This window comes from Rhinoraja longicauda, chromosome 23, assembly GCF_053455715.1.
Source record: "Rhinoraja longicauda isolate Sanriku21f chromosome 23, sRhiLon1.1, whole genome shotgun sequence".
NCBI lineage: Eukaryota > Metazoa > Chordata > Chondrichthyes > Rajiformes > Arhynchobatidae > Rhinoraja > Rhinoraja longicauda.
In genome coordinates this window covers 23,391,140-23,409,329 of record NC_135975.1, presented here as the reverse complement: position 1 = coordinate 23,409,329, position 18,190 = coordinate 23,391,140, and the positions used below count along the sequence as shown (strand labels likewise).

Sequence of the window (18,190 nt, the reverse complement as noted above, 5' to 3'; positions counted from 1 at the left end):
GCGTGAGGATGCTATTCATAGACTATAGCTCTGCCTTCAACACGGTCATCCCCACCAAGCTCACCACCAAACTCTACCAGCTAGGCCTCAGCTCGTCGTTATGCGACTGGATCCTGAATTTCCTGACGGAGCAACAGCAGGCAGTGAGACTGGGCCCACACCTGTCCTCCACTATCACCCTGAGTACCGGCACACCACAGGGCTGTGTATTGAGCCCCATGCTCTACTCCCTCTTCACACACGACTGTGTTCCTGCATTCACCACCAACACCATTGTCAAGTTTGCAGACGACACAAACGGTGATTGGGCTGATCATCAACGGTGATGAAACACACTACAGAGCGGAGGTGCAGAACCTGGCAGACTGGTGCTCAGATAACAACCTGTCCCCAAACATTTCTAAGACCAAGGAGCTGATCATCAACTTCAGAAGGTCACATAATGGGGAATACGCTCCGATTTTTATCAACGGGGACAGTGTGGAGAGAGTGTCCAGCTTCAGGTTTCTGGGCACACGCATTTCGGAGGACTTCACATGGTCCACTAACACCGCTGCGCTGGTCACGAAGACACAGCACGACTGTTTTTTCCTGAGAACACTGAAAAAGACTGGTCTGCCCCAACAGCTGCTGATGACCTTCTACCGCTGCACCACAGAGAGCATCCTAACATATGGCATCTCTGTGTGGTATCTAAGCTGCATGGAGGCGGAGAGGAGTGTTCTTCAGCGGGTAGTCTACAGATCTCAGAAGCTTATCGGGACACAGCTACCAGCCTTGGAGGGCATCTACAATACACGATGCCTCAGGAAAGCCACCAGCATTCATAAAGACTCCTCACACCCTTGCAATAGTCTGTTTGAACTTCTATTATCCGGCAGACGTTACAAGGCCTTCTACGCCCGCACCTCCAGACTTAGGAACAGTTTCATCCCCAGAGCCATAGCTGCTCTGAACCGGTCCTGCTGAGGGCTCCCCCATGAACTGTCTCCTCCGGATGGTCATGTCGCACATCGACCCGGCACAGACCTATTTGCACTTTATACTGTTTTAACTGTTTCTAATTTTGTTTCTCTGGGTTGTCTAAATTTCTGTTGATTAGCTAATTAATTTATTGCATCGAATGGAAGTCACATTCCCAATCTCGTTGTACCCCTGTACAATGACAATAAATTTGTATTGTATTGTATTGTCTACTGGACAGATTGCTGGGACGGCAGGGATAACATCCCAGGTCTCTTGAACATTCTTGATTTCTTCACTATTGTTAGTTACACCTTCAGATACCAAACCCCTGAGTTCAGCAGTTTCAATTCTAAATCTGCCTCAGTTTCCTCTTTCAAGAAATTCCTAAAAGCCTTCCTCATTGAACAACTTTTGGTTAATTTGCCCTAATTTCTCTTTATGGAGCTTGAAGTCATATTTTGTTTTTGCAGTCTAGTGGACTGGGATGTTTTGCTGTTTCATAGGCAGTTTGTAAATATAACGTTGATGCTCTGAGTAATTGGTGGAAACTGAAAACAGGGTATACATTTTTAAGATAGTCAAGGAGACCCTGAGAATAAGTGGACGTATGTTTAGGAAGGAGATGAGGAGGAAAGTCTTCAGCCAGAGGGTGGTGGAACTGTGGAATTCATTGCGTAGCAAAGTAACTCGCCTTTGTTCTTAATAATGTATTACAAATTATCATTAATTCTGGCGATACATGTTTATGTTCAATGTCCATGACTGATGAAGTAATGTTATTTTCTCTTGTCACAGCTATGGGACACAAGATCTGGTAATGAGTGGAAGTCCTTTGATGTAAATGAACAATGCCAGAAATCAGATGATGATGAGGAGGTCCTAGTAAAGCACTGTTTGTGGTCATCTGATGGCGCCCAAATCCTGGCAGCTGCAAAAAGTACTCTCTTTGTAAGTGTTTTCTAAAAGTCAGGTTTGCTAATAATGATGCGATTCATCAGATTTGAAGCGATTTTAAAAATTTGACAACACATATTGCTAAGTTTAAAGAGACTAAACTCAGTGGCTTTTGTGATATTATATCTGGGTTGGAGACCTTACCAGTTGAGGATGTGTGCTGTTCAATATGTCAGGAAGGGAGGTGGAGCTGTTTTCTCTTTCCAGCACAGCATCATGTTCTTGTTTTTTGAATTAATCTCCTTTTTCTCTGGTTTGTTTCTTTGTAATTTATCTTTACCGATAGTTCCACAGTGGTGTGTGGGCAGATTTGCTCCACAATTCCATAATTTTACCTTGTTTGTCTGCTTTTTTTGTCCGATCCTTCAACAACATCCTTAAAAAATAGAGTCATACAGTTATGTGAAGAATAAGGCCTGACTTATTTATGCTGGCCAAGCCTACCTGAGCTAATCCCATTTACCTGCATTTGGCCCATGTCCCTCTCAACCTTCTCTATCCATGTACCTGTCCAAATGTCTTTTAAATGTTGTAATTTTACCTTTACCTCTTCCTCTGGCAGCTCATTCCACATACCCACCACAAAACGATAAGATGCGAAACAGAGTTAATTGGCTAATTTCCAAATGTTTTGTAACCTACCAATGTAGGTTTGTAAATGTATGGAAACTTCTGCACCACAACGTATCGGGGTAAATTGATTAGTTTACGCGTGTATCAGGAGAGGGTGAGTCCTGATATCTGGGCACATGGAGTCAGCTCATGAACTAGAGCTGGTGGTGAGGAGAGACTGTATTTTGCTGGAGATTGCAATGAACTTGCCCTGGAGATCAGATGGACTATATTTCAGCTGCTGCTGAACTTCTACAGAGCCATTATCTCTTCACAAAGCACAAGGATTTCATCTGAATTTTAGCAGCCACAGTGTGTCGAGGATTAAGATGCTGTATCTACTAGTTTTCCTTCCGCAAAAAGGGTGGCACAGTGGCCCAGCAGTAGAGTGGTTGCCTTACAGCACTTGCAGCACCGGAGACCCTGGTTTGATCCTGACTCTGGGTGCTGACTGTACAGTGTTTGTACGTTCTCCCCATGACCGCGTGGGTTTTCTCTGAGATCTTTGGTTTCTTCCCACACTCCAAAGACCTACATGTTTGTAGGTTAATTGGCTTGGTATAAGTGTAAATCGTCCCTCGTGTGTGTCAGATAGTGTTAATGTGCGGGGATTGCTGGTCAGCATGGACTCGGTGGACCAAAGGGCCTGTTTCAGTGCTGTATCTCTAAACTAAACTAAAACCATGCTGACTACTGGATTGCCTAATGTTTTTCTAACTATGTTGCTGTTACCTCCTTAAGAATGGATTCCAGCATTTCATCCATTGATGAATCATAAGCGTGATCTACAAGCTGTAGTTTCCACTTGTAGATCACGCTTATGTGCTGTTCTGGTCACCGCACTACAGGAAGGATGAATAGGCTGATGAAGGGTTCCGACCCGAAACGTTACATATTCCTTTTTTTCCAGTGATGTTGCCTGTCCCGCTGAGTTACTCCAGCACTTTGTGTGTATCATAGGAAGGATGTAGTTGTGCTGAAGAGAGTGCAGAGGAGATTCACCAAAAATTGTCCTGGATTGGAGGACTTCGATGATGAACAGAAATTAGATAGGCTGGACTTGTTTATTCTGGAAGAAAGCAGGCTGAGGGGTGACTAGATAGAGCGAGATGAAATGTTGAGAGGGTGGATACTCAGAATAGATAGGGTGGACACTCAGAATTCTTTTCCCATGTCTGTGGTATAAAAACACGAGGACATAGTTGAGAGGAAGGAGTTTTATAGGGGATTTGACAAGTACGTTGTTTGAAACAGAGTGATTGATGCCTAGAACTCACTGCCAGAGGAGGTGATGAAGTCAGATACAATTACTACATTTAAGAGACATTTAGACAGACAGTTAAATAGTAGAGGAATACAAACCTACGGGCAAATGAGATTAGCGCAGATGGGCAAAGTGGTTGGCAGGGGCGTGGTTGGTGGGAAGACTCATTTCTGTACTGTACAACACCATGACTAATTCTGTGACCCTGTCTTGTAGAAAGCTATCACTTGCTTTGTCATTTCCTTCACTACAGACCACCCATGCTTGTTATCTCCCGTGTGCAGTTTGCACAGCTCTGCTTCTCTCCAGTATAGACACAGTAAGGACTGAGAATGGAGCCAGGTTCACGTAAACCTGATCTACATTTTGATGTCAATCTTAAATTGGGAGAGGGTGGAGCTCCTAAAATGAACGTAACCATTTAAAAATATTATTTTATTTTCATGTTATCCTAATTTTGGGATGTATCATTTTGCTTCCTTTTGTACACCAGTAAGCTCCAAATAGGAGATGAGGGAAAGCTGTCACGATTTAAAAAAATCTCTTGCAGCAAACAAAACAACTTAGTTTCATGTCATCATGCCATTTGACGTACAATGATTAGTAATAAGGCAATTGTTTAAAAGTAGTTTTGAGTTTAACACAGAGAAACAGTGTCTAATAGAAGGTTAGAAACATAGAAACATAGAAAATAGGTGCAGGAGTAGGCCATTCGGCCCTTCGAGCCTGCACCGCCATTCAATATGATCATGGCTGATCATCCAGCTCAGTAGCCTGTACCTGCCTTCTCTCCATACCCCCTGATCCCTTTAGCAAAAAGGGCCACGTCTAACTCCCTCTTAAATATAACCAATGAACTGGCCTCAACTACCTTCTGTGGCAGAGAATTCCACAGACTCACCACTCTCTGTGTGAAGAAATGTTTTCTCATCTCGGTCCTAAAAGACTTCCCCCTTATCCTTAAGCTGTGACCCCTGGTTCTGGACTCCCCCAACATCGGGAACAATCTTCCCGCATCTAACCTCTCCAACCCCTTAAGAATTTTATATGTTTCTATAAGATTCCCCCTCAGTCTTCTAAATTCCAGCGAGTACAAGCCCAGTCTATCCAGTCTTTCCTCATATGCAAGTCCCTTATTGAGCTTATTAAACAATTTCAATGGTAAACTAGACCAAGTGGACCTTCCCTCTCCCCTCGCCCCCTCCCCCTCCTCTCGCCCCCTCCCCTTCCTCTCGCCCCCTCCCCTTCCCCTCGTCCCCTCCCCCTCCTCTCATTCCCACTCCCCCTCACCTCCCTCCCTCCCCACCCCCCCCCACCCCCTCCCCCTCCCCCCTCCCTCCCTCTTGCCCCCTCCCCCCCTCTTGCCCCCTCCCCCCTAGTGTTGCCTCTCCTGCATTAGTGCAGCATACTCTCCTACACCACTCCCCTCTCCTCCCCACTCCCCCCTCGCCTCTCCTTCTCCCCCCCTCCCTCACCCCTCCCTCCCCCTCCTACCCTTCTCCCCTCCTAACCCCTCCCCTCCTCCCCACTCTCCTCCTCCTCCCTCCCCTTCCCCTCCGCCTTCCCCTCCCCTCCGCCCTCCTCCCTTTCCCTCCCCTCTTCCACTCCCCTCCCTCACTCCCTCCTTCCCTCCCTCCCGGGACCAACCCGTGGTTGCCATAGCAACCAGCCTCCCGGCCCGGGCAGCCACCATTGGTGGAGTGGGTGGGGGGAGAAGAGTCCTGTCCCGTCCACATGTGGGGATGTTCAGTGGTAGACGGCGGTGGCTCTCCCACTGTTGCTGAGCCGCTGTACTCTGGGTGGCGTGCCGAAGGCGTTGATCCGGCTGGGGAGAGATGGGGGGATGGGGAGTCGAGGGCAGGCCCAGTGCCTGGCCCAGTCCACGGCCTCCACCAACGCCTGGCCTCACCGCTGCGGCTGCTGCCACCTTTCTCCTTGGCGCACCTCAGGCTCGCGGTTACCTGGTCGCGCCCAGGCCCAGTCTCCTGCTGCTTCCTCCGGCACCAGGCCTGGCTCTCCCGCCGCTAAGGAGCCGGCAGCCCTGCTCAACGGGCCCCAACTGCGCAGGCGCGGACGCGTTTGTTCTGCGCACGCGCGGATGCGGCGACCATCTTACGTAAGTACCAGATCAATGGAGCCCCAACTGCGCAAGAGCGGTTTTTAAAACTTTAAAATGTGAATAACTTAAAAAATATAACACCGACTTCAATGAAACTTCTTCCATAGGACCACGGGATGACGGTGAGTAAGGTGGGCCTAAATTTGTTGCGCCATCGTGACTGTTTTGGCAGTAGTTCAGGAACAAGCGAACAGACGAGAGTATTAGAATATAGAAGATATCAATCACTGAATTGGTTAAATTGTAATTACAGTTGGAAGTAGGCAATCTATAATTCACAAAGTAATTAGCTAATTAGAGAATCCATCTTCTTTAAGGGTGATAGTGTTTAGCTGGACTATACCTAAAATGGTTTTTTTAAATTCCAGATTTTGGAGTCATTGTTTTGTACATAAATGTATACTTGTACTCAATTGGCCCAATTCTCTCTAAACATTTATATGAACAGCTTCCATTTTAATCCATTGTTTCTTTAAGAGGAGAGAAACATATACAACCTAAAATTTGTTCCTTAGTTTATTGATTAACGTCTGTACGCTGGTTTAACATTATAATACACAATACGCTTTAAATTGCGTATTTGTTGTCACAACTACTGAGCAATTGCATGAGGGATCCACAATGTTTTTGGAGGAGAACCAGAAATTTTGAATCACTATTGAGGGCCATTTACAAACCATAAAAAATATATATATATGTGTAACCAGAATCTGATATTTTTGATCATGCACATGAGGACATGATCCTTCTATCCAGAGATGCTGCCTGAGTTACTCCAGCATTTTGTGTCTATCTTCAGTCCAGCATCTGCAGTTCCTTCCTAGACATAGTACGTTGAAAAGTATGTTAAGATTTCTACCAAACAACAAACAGCTAATAACAGTTTGGATGCTTAAAGTGATGGGCATTATGAATGGCACTGTTGGATGTTTGATATATTAATTTGCATGAAATAGTTTTTTTACATCCTTTATCAATCTTGGAGTCTCGGTGACAAGGTGTGTTTTTGATAGAGAATCTGAGACTTTTAAATATTCATTACTTTACAAATTAAATGAAAGCAGTACACAATCAGTTGATTACATCGAAGGATTAATATAAGGCGTTGCACTGCATCTTAGAGACCTTCCTGGGAATATCAGGTTTTATTTTCCATTTTAATGGACATATCGCTCAGACTTTGGATCTGTAATATGATTGCACTGCATTGATTTGTTGAGTCTCAACAGAAAGAACAGTAACTTGCGTGTGAACACACTTGACTTTATGCTTTGCACTATTTGAAATGTTTTTTGAAAATAATAAAATCCAGGCAATTGCAGAAATAGCATAGGTTTTGTTGGGATTTGCTGAATCATTGCTGGTTGATATTTTCAATGAGAATGACCAGTTTTATTATCTCTGAGATGGCTGAAAATGGAACATCAAATAACTTCAATTTCTCTGTCTGAATGTAGAATATTGATATTGAATATCAAAGTTTTCTGTGAGATGCTATTGTGCACAAAATAATAACTTGTCAAATATATAACTGAGAGAAATCACCTCGTAGCAAGTGCTTTAAGAACAGTTTCAGATTAGACCAGAAAGATCTGATTTAGATTGCGACTCCATGCATAAATTATTTCTTTTCAAATGAAAACATTGAATTCCAACAGCATTGCTCCAAACCTTCTCAATATCTAGCTGAGCCACCCACCTTCTGCGTGCTAAAGGCATAACCACTCTCAACAATCATTTCTCATGAAGGCACTTTACATTGACAATAGCTGAGTCTAAGAGACGTTATGTAGTTGACCAAGGAGACAACAGCATCCATCATGTGTCACACACAGGTCTTGGTGCTACATAATGCATTGAAACAAGGAAAGGTATTCCTCAATCATCCAGATACCGCTCTCAGTACTGATGTAGGATTTTCAACCTGAAACATTAACTAGTTTTCTCTTTCCACAGATGCTGCTTACCTGCTGAGACCTTCCAGCATTTTTTGTTTAGTTTCAGATGCTGCTTGCTACCTATGATTATTGTGTTATGCTCCCGTGTCATTATTGGTGGACCATCTGTTGAAATGTCATCAATTATCCATTACCATCACAAAGACTAAACTTTATCTCCAGGGTTGATAAATAACTCCATGCATAATGTTTTTCCATGGAATTATGCCAGTACCACAAGTTCATCATCAACCTGAAAGACATCTATCACACCACACAAAAGCCCTGCCTACTTAGCTGAGTAAAAGTTTGAAATGACACCAGGCGGCACATTAACTTTTTCCTCTTTCCTTTCAGTTGTCATTAAATGTGACTTCTCAGACCTGGCATGCATGACTAAGTTATACAGTTCAAAATTATTATTTTTTAGGAAGTTCAGAACTATAGTGGAATACATTTCTGTGCTAATAACAAACAATCATCCTCATAATCTTCATTGGCATTTACTGCTTTGATTATTAATCTCATTGCCTACCTCCATCACAATTTCTGGTTTCTGGACTTTCTGGAACATAATTACTGGACAGATAACTCCTGTTTTATATTTCGGACTTTTGTTTGAATTGTTGTCCAATTAATTCATTAAAAGCAGAATGTTTAGCATTGTAATGTTTTTTAAGTTGATTTCCTTTGGCACCCTCATCTACATGTTGAACATACATGAAATCCTTTCCTTTCAATACAGTAGAATGGTTTCATGAACTATTGCTGCTTACTATCATTTTTTTCTTCATTTCCACAAAACTCATTTTCTTCTCTTGGCCTTGTGTTCCCATTGACACAAATTCTTTTGAGCTGCACTTTCCCCTGGGGTTCCCTATAAATTCATGTACTCTCCACCAGTCCAGTAGACTTAGTCCCAGTTTCATTCCATCATCTGTGGCAAGCAAACATGAGCCGAAAGACCTTTCTTGATAAATAAGCAAATACGGCGTGTTCAACAGCTGATTGGTTGCACAATATAAAAAGTAAGGGTTATGATATAAAATTGTGTACGTGAAATATGTTATCAGCAGAAATGGGGTTATATAAGATGCATAGAAAAAAAGTCATTAGTAATCAAAGGAACTTCTGGGTAGATTCAAAATTCAATGGAATTGAACACAGACCTATCAAGGCTTGGAAATTAAACAGCTCTTCCCTCATCATTTAAATTATTTGCTCCTTTTGTAAAGCAACACACCTAATTTCATTTCAAAAGCAAAATGCAACTGATTAATAATTAATTTCTAATGTGTTTATGATGTATTTTTCCTATGTTAAAATACTGACCTTTGATGGTAAGCTAAAATCACAGAAATTCATTTGAACCAACCAGTTTTTCCTATCACAAAATTTACTTTCTCCCATTTCCTTGGTTCTAATGGTGAGAAAAATTCAAACAAAATACTTTGCTTCAAGTCTGCACTTATTCATCTTAAATATCAAAATCATTGAAACACCTGCCTAAAGGAGCTTGACAATCTAAATTAAGCCAATGAATTATTAAGGTAAACAAAGGCAACATGCTTTCAAATAAAAGAACTAGACCTAGAACTAGTCCCTTGGCATTGAGGCTGTGCATATCATTGTAGACAATGCACAGAGAGTATGATGAAGCATCAGTTGATCACAGTTTCAAGGTTGATTACTGTTAACCTATTTATTTCAATAATATTTTGTACTTTGGTTTCCAAGTAAATATGTGTGTGAATCAGTGAGATTAGATTTTTAAACTGGGATTGAAAACATTTTGTGGAGAATCATAAATTTGGACATGGTTGTTGCACATTCTTTTAAGAAAAACTACTGAAGGGAAATTGGTCCTGCACTAGAAATATATTTTTTGACGAGTGCTCTCCTTATTTAAAGTACCATTTTCTTGGCTTTGTTACTTTCCCTTTCTCACAATGTATGTGTTTGAAGAATTTTTGGAGTGGTGGAATTTTGGTTTCTCTCTTGCCTTCTAAATGATGATATATTTTTACTTTTAATATTAACACATTTTCCCTAAGTTGCTCCCAGAATATTTTATTTTATTTTTCAGATTTATGATGTATCAACTGGGGACATGATAACTGAATTAGCGATTAGTCGCTACAGCACTATTCAGTCTTGTGATATTTCTCCTACCAGACCATTACTGGCAGTGGCTTTGTCTCACAATTCTGTAGAGGTAAGTGGATGGCCCTGAGGAACATGCATCCACGCACGGCTTTTATAGAAGAAAGTGACACCAAACTAAGTTGGGTGGTTGAAAACTTGAAGAACTAAACACCACCATGAGTTGACCATAGGATGAATGTTCAGAAGGGTGTTGCAGGTCAGAGGCAGTGAAAGGCTTGGACACATATTGAGGAGAGAGATGGACTCAGCACCAGAAAGAAAGGGCTGCAAACTTGGGAAGGGGCATTTTAGATATCATTGAGCAGAATTCTATAACTTGTCTTTTTTATCTATCTATTGCTATCATTCTAACTAGCACTATATCATGAAAAATATTATTTCCATCAGCAAATCTCTTATTTTCCTACTGAATCAACCTGACTGATCCACTTTCTCATTGTGGTCCAGTTCTTAGGGTGAAAATCATTTTATTTTCTGCAACTTAATTTTACTTTAGCTCAGTCCTCTGCAATTTCAGTCATAATTATTTCACAACATACACGAAAGAGTTTTAACAATACCCATTGTAAATTTGAAAGTAACCTCAGATTCCCATTTCTAAAGACAGGCCCATTGTGTCCTTTCTATTTCCTTGCAATATAAATTTCTATTGCCTTGAATTGCCTTTTATATTGGCTTTCACTTGTTTTAGAGCGGCAATACTATTCGTCTTGACTAGATGATTAGAACTACACACAATACCAGGGGCATTACCTGCAGATTACCCTCAGTGTCACACTGCCTGCTCAAAAATATATTGCTTTTCCTGAATTATTGCTGGGTTTAACTCTTGAAACTCCCTGCCCAACAACAACATGTGTTTCATATTTTATACTGGCATAGAAGGCCAAATGGACCATGGAATCAATTGTAGTGAGTCCAAACGAGCGATATTATCCAAAGACCTTATTGTCGATAAAACCCGTGACAAACGCAACGCACTTACTTTTGGACACACACTAACTTCGCTCGCTAATCTAATCTCTAACCCGAGTTTGGCGCCAGACACTCAAATACCTCGCGCTCCCGCACCACGTGATCCGTAAACCAATCCGAGGGTTCTAGACTACCTGGCCAATCCGTATGTCCCTACATGACCCAGAACCCTCGAGACCATACCTCACGGGCGCCCGGACCTCCCTCCCGGAACGCGTACGGGGGGAAACCGACACCGCCAACGTGACAGGAGGCGGGGAGGGCGCCGCCGCCAGAGGCGATGGAGGGGCCACGGGAGCGGAGGGTGTAGGTGACGGAGAGCGCTTGATCGGCAACGGCGGCCCCGGCCCAACCATAGGCGGCGGGGGGCCGAGAGGTGGCAAACAGGGCGCCGCTGGCGGGACCAGTGGGGCAGCCACAGGCCGGCCCCGGCGCGGAGGCTGAGCCACCGACATGGGGAGGTCCTGGTCCAAATGGGCCGGCTTGAGCCGGGATACCGAAACAAGCTCCTGGCGATTTCCCACCTGCAAGGTGAAGGTGACAGCCCCTCTTTTAAGCACCTGGAACGGGCCCTGGTAAACCGGCCGAAGAGGGGGGCGGTGGGAATCTTTCCGAAGGAACACGTAATCGCAGTCCCGCAAGTCCGACGGGACGTGGACTTCCGTGCCTGGAGGTCGGGACTGGAGCCAGAGAACCCACCCGCGCCCGGAGGGAACCCAAAACCGACGTGACGGACGGCGGCAAGGCGGGAGCGGAAGGGAGAATGTCACCCGGCACCCGCAGGGGCGAACCGTAGACGAGCTCGGCTGAGGATGTGCCTAGCTCAGCCTTTGGTGCCGTACGAATGCCAAGGAGGACACAAGGCAGCTGGTCAGCCCAATCGTGGCCGGTCAGGCGAGCACAGAGGGACGCCTTCAGCTGCCGATGGAAGTGCTCAACCATCCCGTTGGCCTGGGGATGATAGGCGGTGGTCTGCTGTAAGCGAGACCCATACAGCTGTGTCAACGCGGCCCAGAGGGACGAGGTGAACTGGGCCCCCCGATCCGTGGTGATGATAGCCGGGACGCCGAAACGGGCCACCCAATGCAACGCCAGGGCCCGTGCACAGGAGGCCGCCGAGGTGTCCGACCACAGGAGCGCCTCCGGCCAACGTGTAAACCGATCAACCACCGTCAGCAGATGAGTATAACCCCTGGAATAGGGCAATGGACCCACCGAATCCACATGGATGTGGAAAAAACGGACGGGGGGAACCTCGAATCTCTGGTATGGGGGCTGGACATGGCGATGAACTTTGGAGGTCTGGCACGGAATGCAGGCACGTGCCCAGGCTGCCACCTGCTTCCGCAGGCCGTGCCAGACAAACCGGGCGGCCACCATTGCTGAAGTCGCCCTGATGGACGGATGTGCCAGGCCATGAATGGCCTCAAAAACCTTATGCCGCAGGGCGGCAGGCACCACCGGGCAAGGGCGTGGAAGGAAAACGTCACACCACAACTTGGTACCTGTGGGGCCACATGCCACCTGTTCCAAACGCAGTCCCGAGGCTGTGGAGGCGTACACCGCGGCAGTTCCTTCCAGGCGCTGAGCCTCCGCTAGCTCCTGGAAATCCACCTGTCCGCCTACCACGGCTACGGAGGGAATGGCCGGCCGGGACAGGGCATCAGCAACAGCATTAAGCCTACCCGCAATATGACGGACATCGGTGGTAAACTCCGAAATCAGGGTGAGGTGCCGCTGCTGGCGAGCCGACCACGGATCAGAAACCTTAGCAAAAGCGAATGTCAGAGGTTTGTGATCCGTGTAGGCCACAAAAGAGCGGCCTTCCAAAAAATAACGGAAGTGGCGGACTGCTAAATAGAGGGCCAGGAGCTCCCTATCAAACGCACTATATTTGAGCTCGGCTCGCGAGAGCTGCCGGCTGAAAAACGCCAGGGGCTGCCAGCGACCTTCGACCTGCTGCTCCAAAACCCCACCCACCGCCACGTCTGAGGCGTCCACCGTCAGAGCCGTGGGGGCGGAGGAGCGCGGGTGCACCAGCATGGTGGCGTTGGCGAGGGCCTGTTTGACCGCGACAAAAGCCGTCTCTGCAGCTGCGGACCATACCAACTCAGCGGGGTTACCCACGAGGCATTGAAAAAGGGGGCGCATGACCCGAGCTGCTGCAGGCACGAACCGGTGATAAATGCCCACGAATTCCTGTAAACCCTTGATGGTCGTAGGGCGTGGAAAAGAGCGGACCGCGTCCACCTTAGCTGGCAAAGGAGTGGCACCGGCCGGTGTAACCCGGTGACCCAAAAGATCTACCGCCGACAGGCCGAATTGGCATTTGGACGGATGGAGAATCAGGCCGTGGTCTTGCAGCCTCTGGAATACAGTGCGGAGGTGGACTAAGTGCTCCTGGACCGAACGGCTGGCAATCAAAATGTCATCGAGGTAAATAAACACGAACGGCAAACCTCGACCCACACGGTCCATCAGACGCTCGAATGCCTGAGCTGCGTTTTTAAGGCCGAAAGGCATGCGCAACCACTCAAACAACCCGAACGGAGTAATGGTAGCCGTCTTTGGGATGTCCGGCGGGTGGACCGGGATCTGATGATATCCCCGCACCAAATCGATCTTAGAAAAAATTGTAGCCCCCTCCAGGCTGGCTGAGAAGTCCTGTATGTGCGGAATCGGGTAGCGGTCCGGCCGTGTTGCCGCGTTAAGTCGTCAGAAATCCCCAAATGGTCTCCACCCCCCAGATGCTTTGGAAACCATATGCGAGGGGGAGGCCCACGGACTACTCGAAGGCCGCACAATTCCCAGCCTCTCCAAGTTCAGGAACTCCTCTCGAGCCATGGCCAGCTTGTCGGGTAGGAGGCGCCGTGCCCGGGCAAAAACCGGCGGCCCCTCGGTCGGAATGAAATGCACGACCCCATGCTTCTCGGAAGGTGCATCGAACCGCTGAACGAGGAGCTGCGGGAAGTCCGCTAGGACAGCACAAACCACAGGTGCGGCTGATGGGCCCAGAACGGCGGTGGATGAATCTCGCCCGCGCTCGCTCCCGCCTGCGACATGCTGCTGCTTCAATTCCTACGTTCGAGGTCACCAATGTACTGAGTCCAAACGAGCGATATTATCCAAAGACTTTATTGTCGATAAAACCCGTGACAAACGCAACGCACTTACTTTTGGACACACACTAACTTCGCTCGCTAATCTAATCTCTAACCCGAGTTTGGCGCCAGACACTCAAATACCTCGCGCTCCCGCACCACGTGATCCGTAAACCAATCCGAGGATTCTAGACTACCTGGCCAATCCGTATGTCCCTACACTATGCTGATTTTTGGATCAATCCCATTCCCCCACCTATTTCCCACCTCTTCTCTCTCACATGTCTGTCAAAACCCCTTGAGTCCTATATCGTTCACCAACAGTAGAGATAATTTACAGCAACCAATTAATGTACCAACCAGTATGTCCATGTGATGAGAGGGGAAACGGCAGCACACAGGTGATACCAGCAGGGTCATAGGGAGAATGGAAATTCCATGCATCCAACATCGAAGCTATCGAAAGTCGGTATTAAACTAAGTCACTGGAGCTCTGCAGGACCTCTGCACCAAGCGTGTTTTTATAGAATCAGAGAAAAATTATGTGTATCGAGAAAAATAATAGTTATAGAATCATACAACATGGAAACAGGCGTTTTGGCTCCTCATCCATGTTGACCAAGATGTCACCATCGAAGCTAGTCCCATTTGCTTGTGTTTGGATCATATCCCTCAAAACCTTTGCTATTCATTTACCTGTCCAAATGTTTTTTTAATATTATTGTGCCTGCCTCAATTACTATCTCTGGCAGCTTGTTTCATATCCCAACACTCTGTGTGAAAACGTTGCTCCTGAGGTTAGATTCCTATGAAATCTTTCCCCTCTCAACTTAAACCTGTGCTCACTCGATCTTGATTTTCCTGCCCTGGGTAAAAGACCATGCATTCACCCTACCCCTCATGATTTAACACACCTCAATAAGAGCATCCCTCAGCCTCCTGCGCGCCAACAACTAAGTCCTGGTATGTCCAATCACCCCCTCTAGATCAGGCCCTCAAGTCCTGGCAATATCCTCGTAAATCTCTGCATTTTTTTCTCCAGCTTCATGGCTGGAGGATGACCGAAACTAAACACAATGAACTAAGTAAATAAATATTAAAATGATAAGATCATTACGAATAGCAGGCGCACACTTCATCATCCCTCAAGGAAGCCCTCCGGCAATTGTGGCCCCTCTGTCCCCAACACAGTGGAAGATCAAGCTGTGTTACAGCTAAATTTAAAACAGAATCCCAATTGCAATCCTGTAGCTGATTTAATTAAGTTAATGAACATCCCACTTTTAGATCTTTTTGACTGCATCTGATCATCACGTGATCCATTATTCCTTTGTAATAAAACCCAGTATCTCATCATCATTACCACATTGTAAGTAGCATGCTTATAGCTTAGTACATTTGTACATTAACTCTCCAGTTTTCTTTGTCTGTAATGATTCGATGCTTCCTTTTATTTTGTTGCACACTGCTCAGTAATTTCCTACTTTTCTACTTTAAATCATCTGCCTCTAGTCATCATGATACCTAAAATATCCAGATACTTCTGAATTACATTGTACTTTCCCTCATTAAGGCTCGTGATGTTCCCCTCTTTTATGTGCTTTCCAGTCTATATAATTTATTAGTTTAGATCTGCACTCCGATTCCTTTGCCTAACCTACTTTTGCAGTGAACCTGTTTGTTATCTTGTATCCCATGATTTCTCATGAGAGCACATACCGAACTATCAAAATATTTTCTGTAAATACATGTATATGATGTCAGCAGCATTTCTCAATCTAATAAACTGAGCATTTAAGGAGAGGATAGAGGTGGAGGAGGGGGAATGAGTCAAGAGTGTTTTATTGTCATGTGTCCCTGATAAAACAATGAAATTCCTACTTGCTGCAGCACAACAGAATATGTAAACATAGTACACTGTAAACAATATGATAAACGAGAGAGAAAAAAGGTTCAGTGTGTAGATATACACATACTCACACGTACACACATAAAGCAGTCCTGTAATCAATGCCAAACATCAAAATTCCCTCCTGAAGTTAATGGCATGATCTCATCCTCCATCTACCAAACAGTCAGTTGCCTGCTGGAAAGCCAGCAGCAGCATAAGGCTGGGGATACTTAGAAACAATTCTCTCAGGAGGGGATTGGCGAGCTGGGGATGGGATACTAATGTGTAAGTAAGAGGGGGAAAAGGTCGCCAATTACAGCGAGGGAGAGGCCATGTTTGTCCGAGGGATCATGGGGCATGTACCTGCACTCCCTAAAAGGCAACTGCTGTGTGAAATGTCTGCTCTTGCTTCCCCTTTGCATCCCGATATCGGGATGAGAGATCTGTGTTATAGTGAAATTTAAAACTGAATTCCAATTGCAATCCTTTAGCTGATTTAATGAAGCCCATCAACATCCCACTTTTAGATTCAGATCATTGTCAACAACTTACTATTTAATGTACTTGGGATATGAAAATATTCAACCAATTAATTTAGTTGGATTTTTGTTCAATTTCTCCTAGTTGTGGGATATGGAATTGCACAAGAGAGTGGCTGACTGCAGTGGACATCTAAGCTGGGTTCATTGTGTTCAATTTTCGCCTGAAGGTTCAAAATTATTGTCTTCTTCAGATGACCAAACCGTTAGGGTATGTATGGTTTCCTGAAATTATTCTGTGGATGAAAGGACACTGTGAGAACTACACAGAGTTGTTTTGTATAATGTCAGTTACTGCAGAAACAAGATTACAGAACGAAGAGTTCTATATCTCTATATTTTAACATTTTTTAAATGTTTCAAATGGCACTTGCTCTACATCCCCTCAGATTGATTACTATTTGCTTCACTTGCCTTTAATGTAATGCTCCAGTTTTCCAGTGATGAGCAGTAAATCAATCTGTGGTTTAATCTATTATCTGGTATGTATGAGAGAATCCGCTATATTTGTCACTGGTTTAAAGATTTTGGAAAGAGATTCATATCAAATGGTACAACTTACAATCCGCCCCTCCTAGTGAGTTTGAGGCAAAACATTTTTCTTTTTCTTTTTAAGGAAAACAGTGATCTCCATGTAGCGTTTACTAGCATTGGGAAACCACAAGAAAAATGTCCAATATTAATCAGTCGAAACTACAATCACTTGTAAATGATATGCAATTTTTGCAGTTGCATCAAATCTGTGGATATGATATGACTTTAAAATGTTATTTATTATTGTATTAGATTTTGCCATTAATTTGCAGTTCAAACTTTGTTTCTATGGAACATTGACTATTCGCTATCAATTGCTCCTTTCAGATTAATAGCTTCCCCTCCTACTCCATGTATCGTTGTCCTTTCCCTCTCATTGTCTCATACTAAATAAGTTGAGTTTGCAGCCCCTCTGTCCAATTCAATTGATTCCAATCAATCCTGTATATCACAGGAATAGAAATACATTCTTTACACCTGCCTCTAGCCAAATATTGTTGAAGTTTTCATTCCTCATTGTGCCTGCTCTCCCATGCAATAAGATGAATGAGCTTGCCTTAGCATTATTTTCTGACACTGACCCTTGATCCCTCGATAACCTAAAAACCTATCAGGGTCTGATGAATATACACAACTGGTGAATCGCCACAACTCTCTAAGGTAGAGGATTTCAACGATTCAGTTCCCCATGAGTGAAGAGGTTTCTCCTCTGTTGCTAAGAATGGCTGACCTCTTTTTTTCCCCTTCAGTGATCCATGTTTCAGAAGAAACATCAGCTCAACATCTACCCTGATGACCCCTATAAGAATTTTGTATATTTCAATGGGATCACCTTGCATTCTTCCAAACTTGAGACAGTATTGTCCAAATCTGTTTACTTTCACATTAGACTAACCTGCTCTCTGAGCATGAAGGGTCCTGAGCCAAAACATCGTCTATCCATTCCCCTTCACAGATGCTGCCTCGTCTGTTGAATTCCTCCAGTAATTTGCTTTTTTGCTCAAACTTGCAGCATCTGCAATCTCTTGTGTTTCCACTTTAGAAATCTGTCTGGTAATCCTTCTCCCCTGTATCTCAAGTCTATGACTAGACCTGTCCACAGTATTTCAGAAGAGAGAAAAAAAAATTGTGC

The 18,190-nt window shown here is 44.8% G+C and overlaps 1 protein-coding gene across 8 annotated transcripts in view; it reads left to right on the top strand.

Moving 5' to 3' along the window:
- Positions 1-18,190, top strand: part of apaf1 (apoptotic peptidase activating factor 1) — a 158,878-nt gene that overhangs the window by 63,946 nt on the left and 76,742 nt on the right. For all 8 annotated transcript variants that reach the window (XM_078419849.1, XM_078419847.1, XM_078419848.1 and 5 more), the window contains 3 exons: positions 1,762-1,914; positions 9,939-10,067; positions 16,610-16,735. In XM_078419849.1, coding sequence (XP_078275975.1) covers positions 1,762-1,914; positions 9,939-10,067; positions 16,610-16,735 — 408 coding nt within the window. The remainder of the gene's footprint in view (positions 1-1,761; positions 1,915-9,938; positions 10,068-16,609; positions 16,736-18,190) is intronic.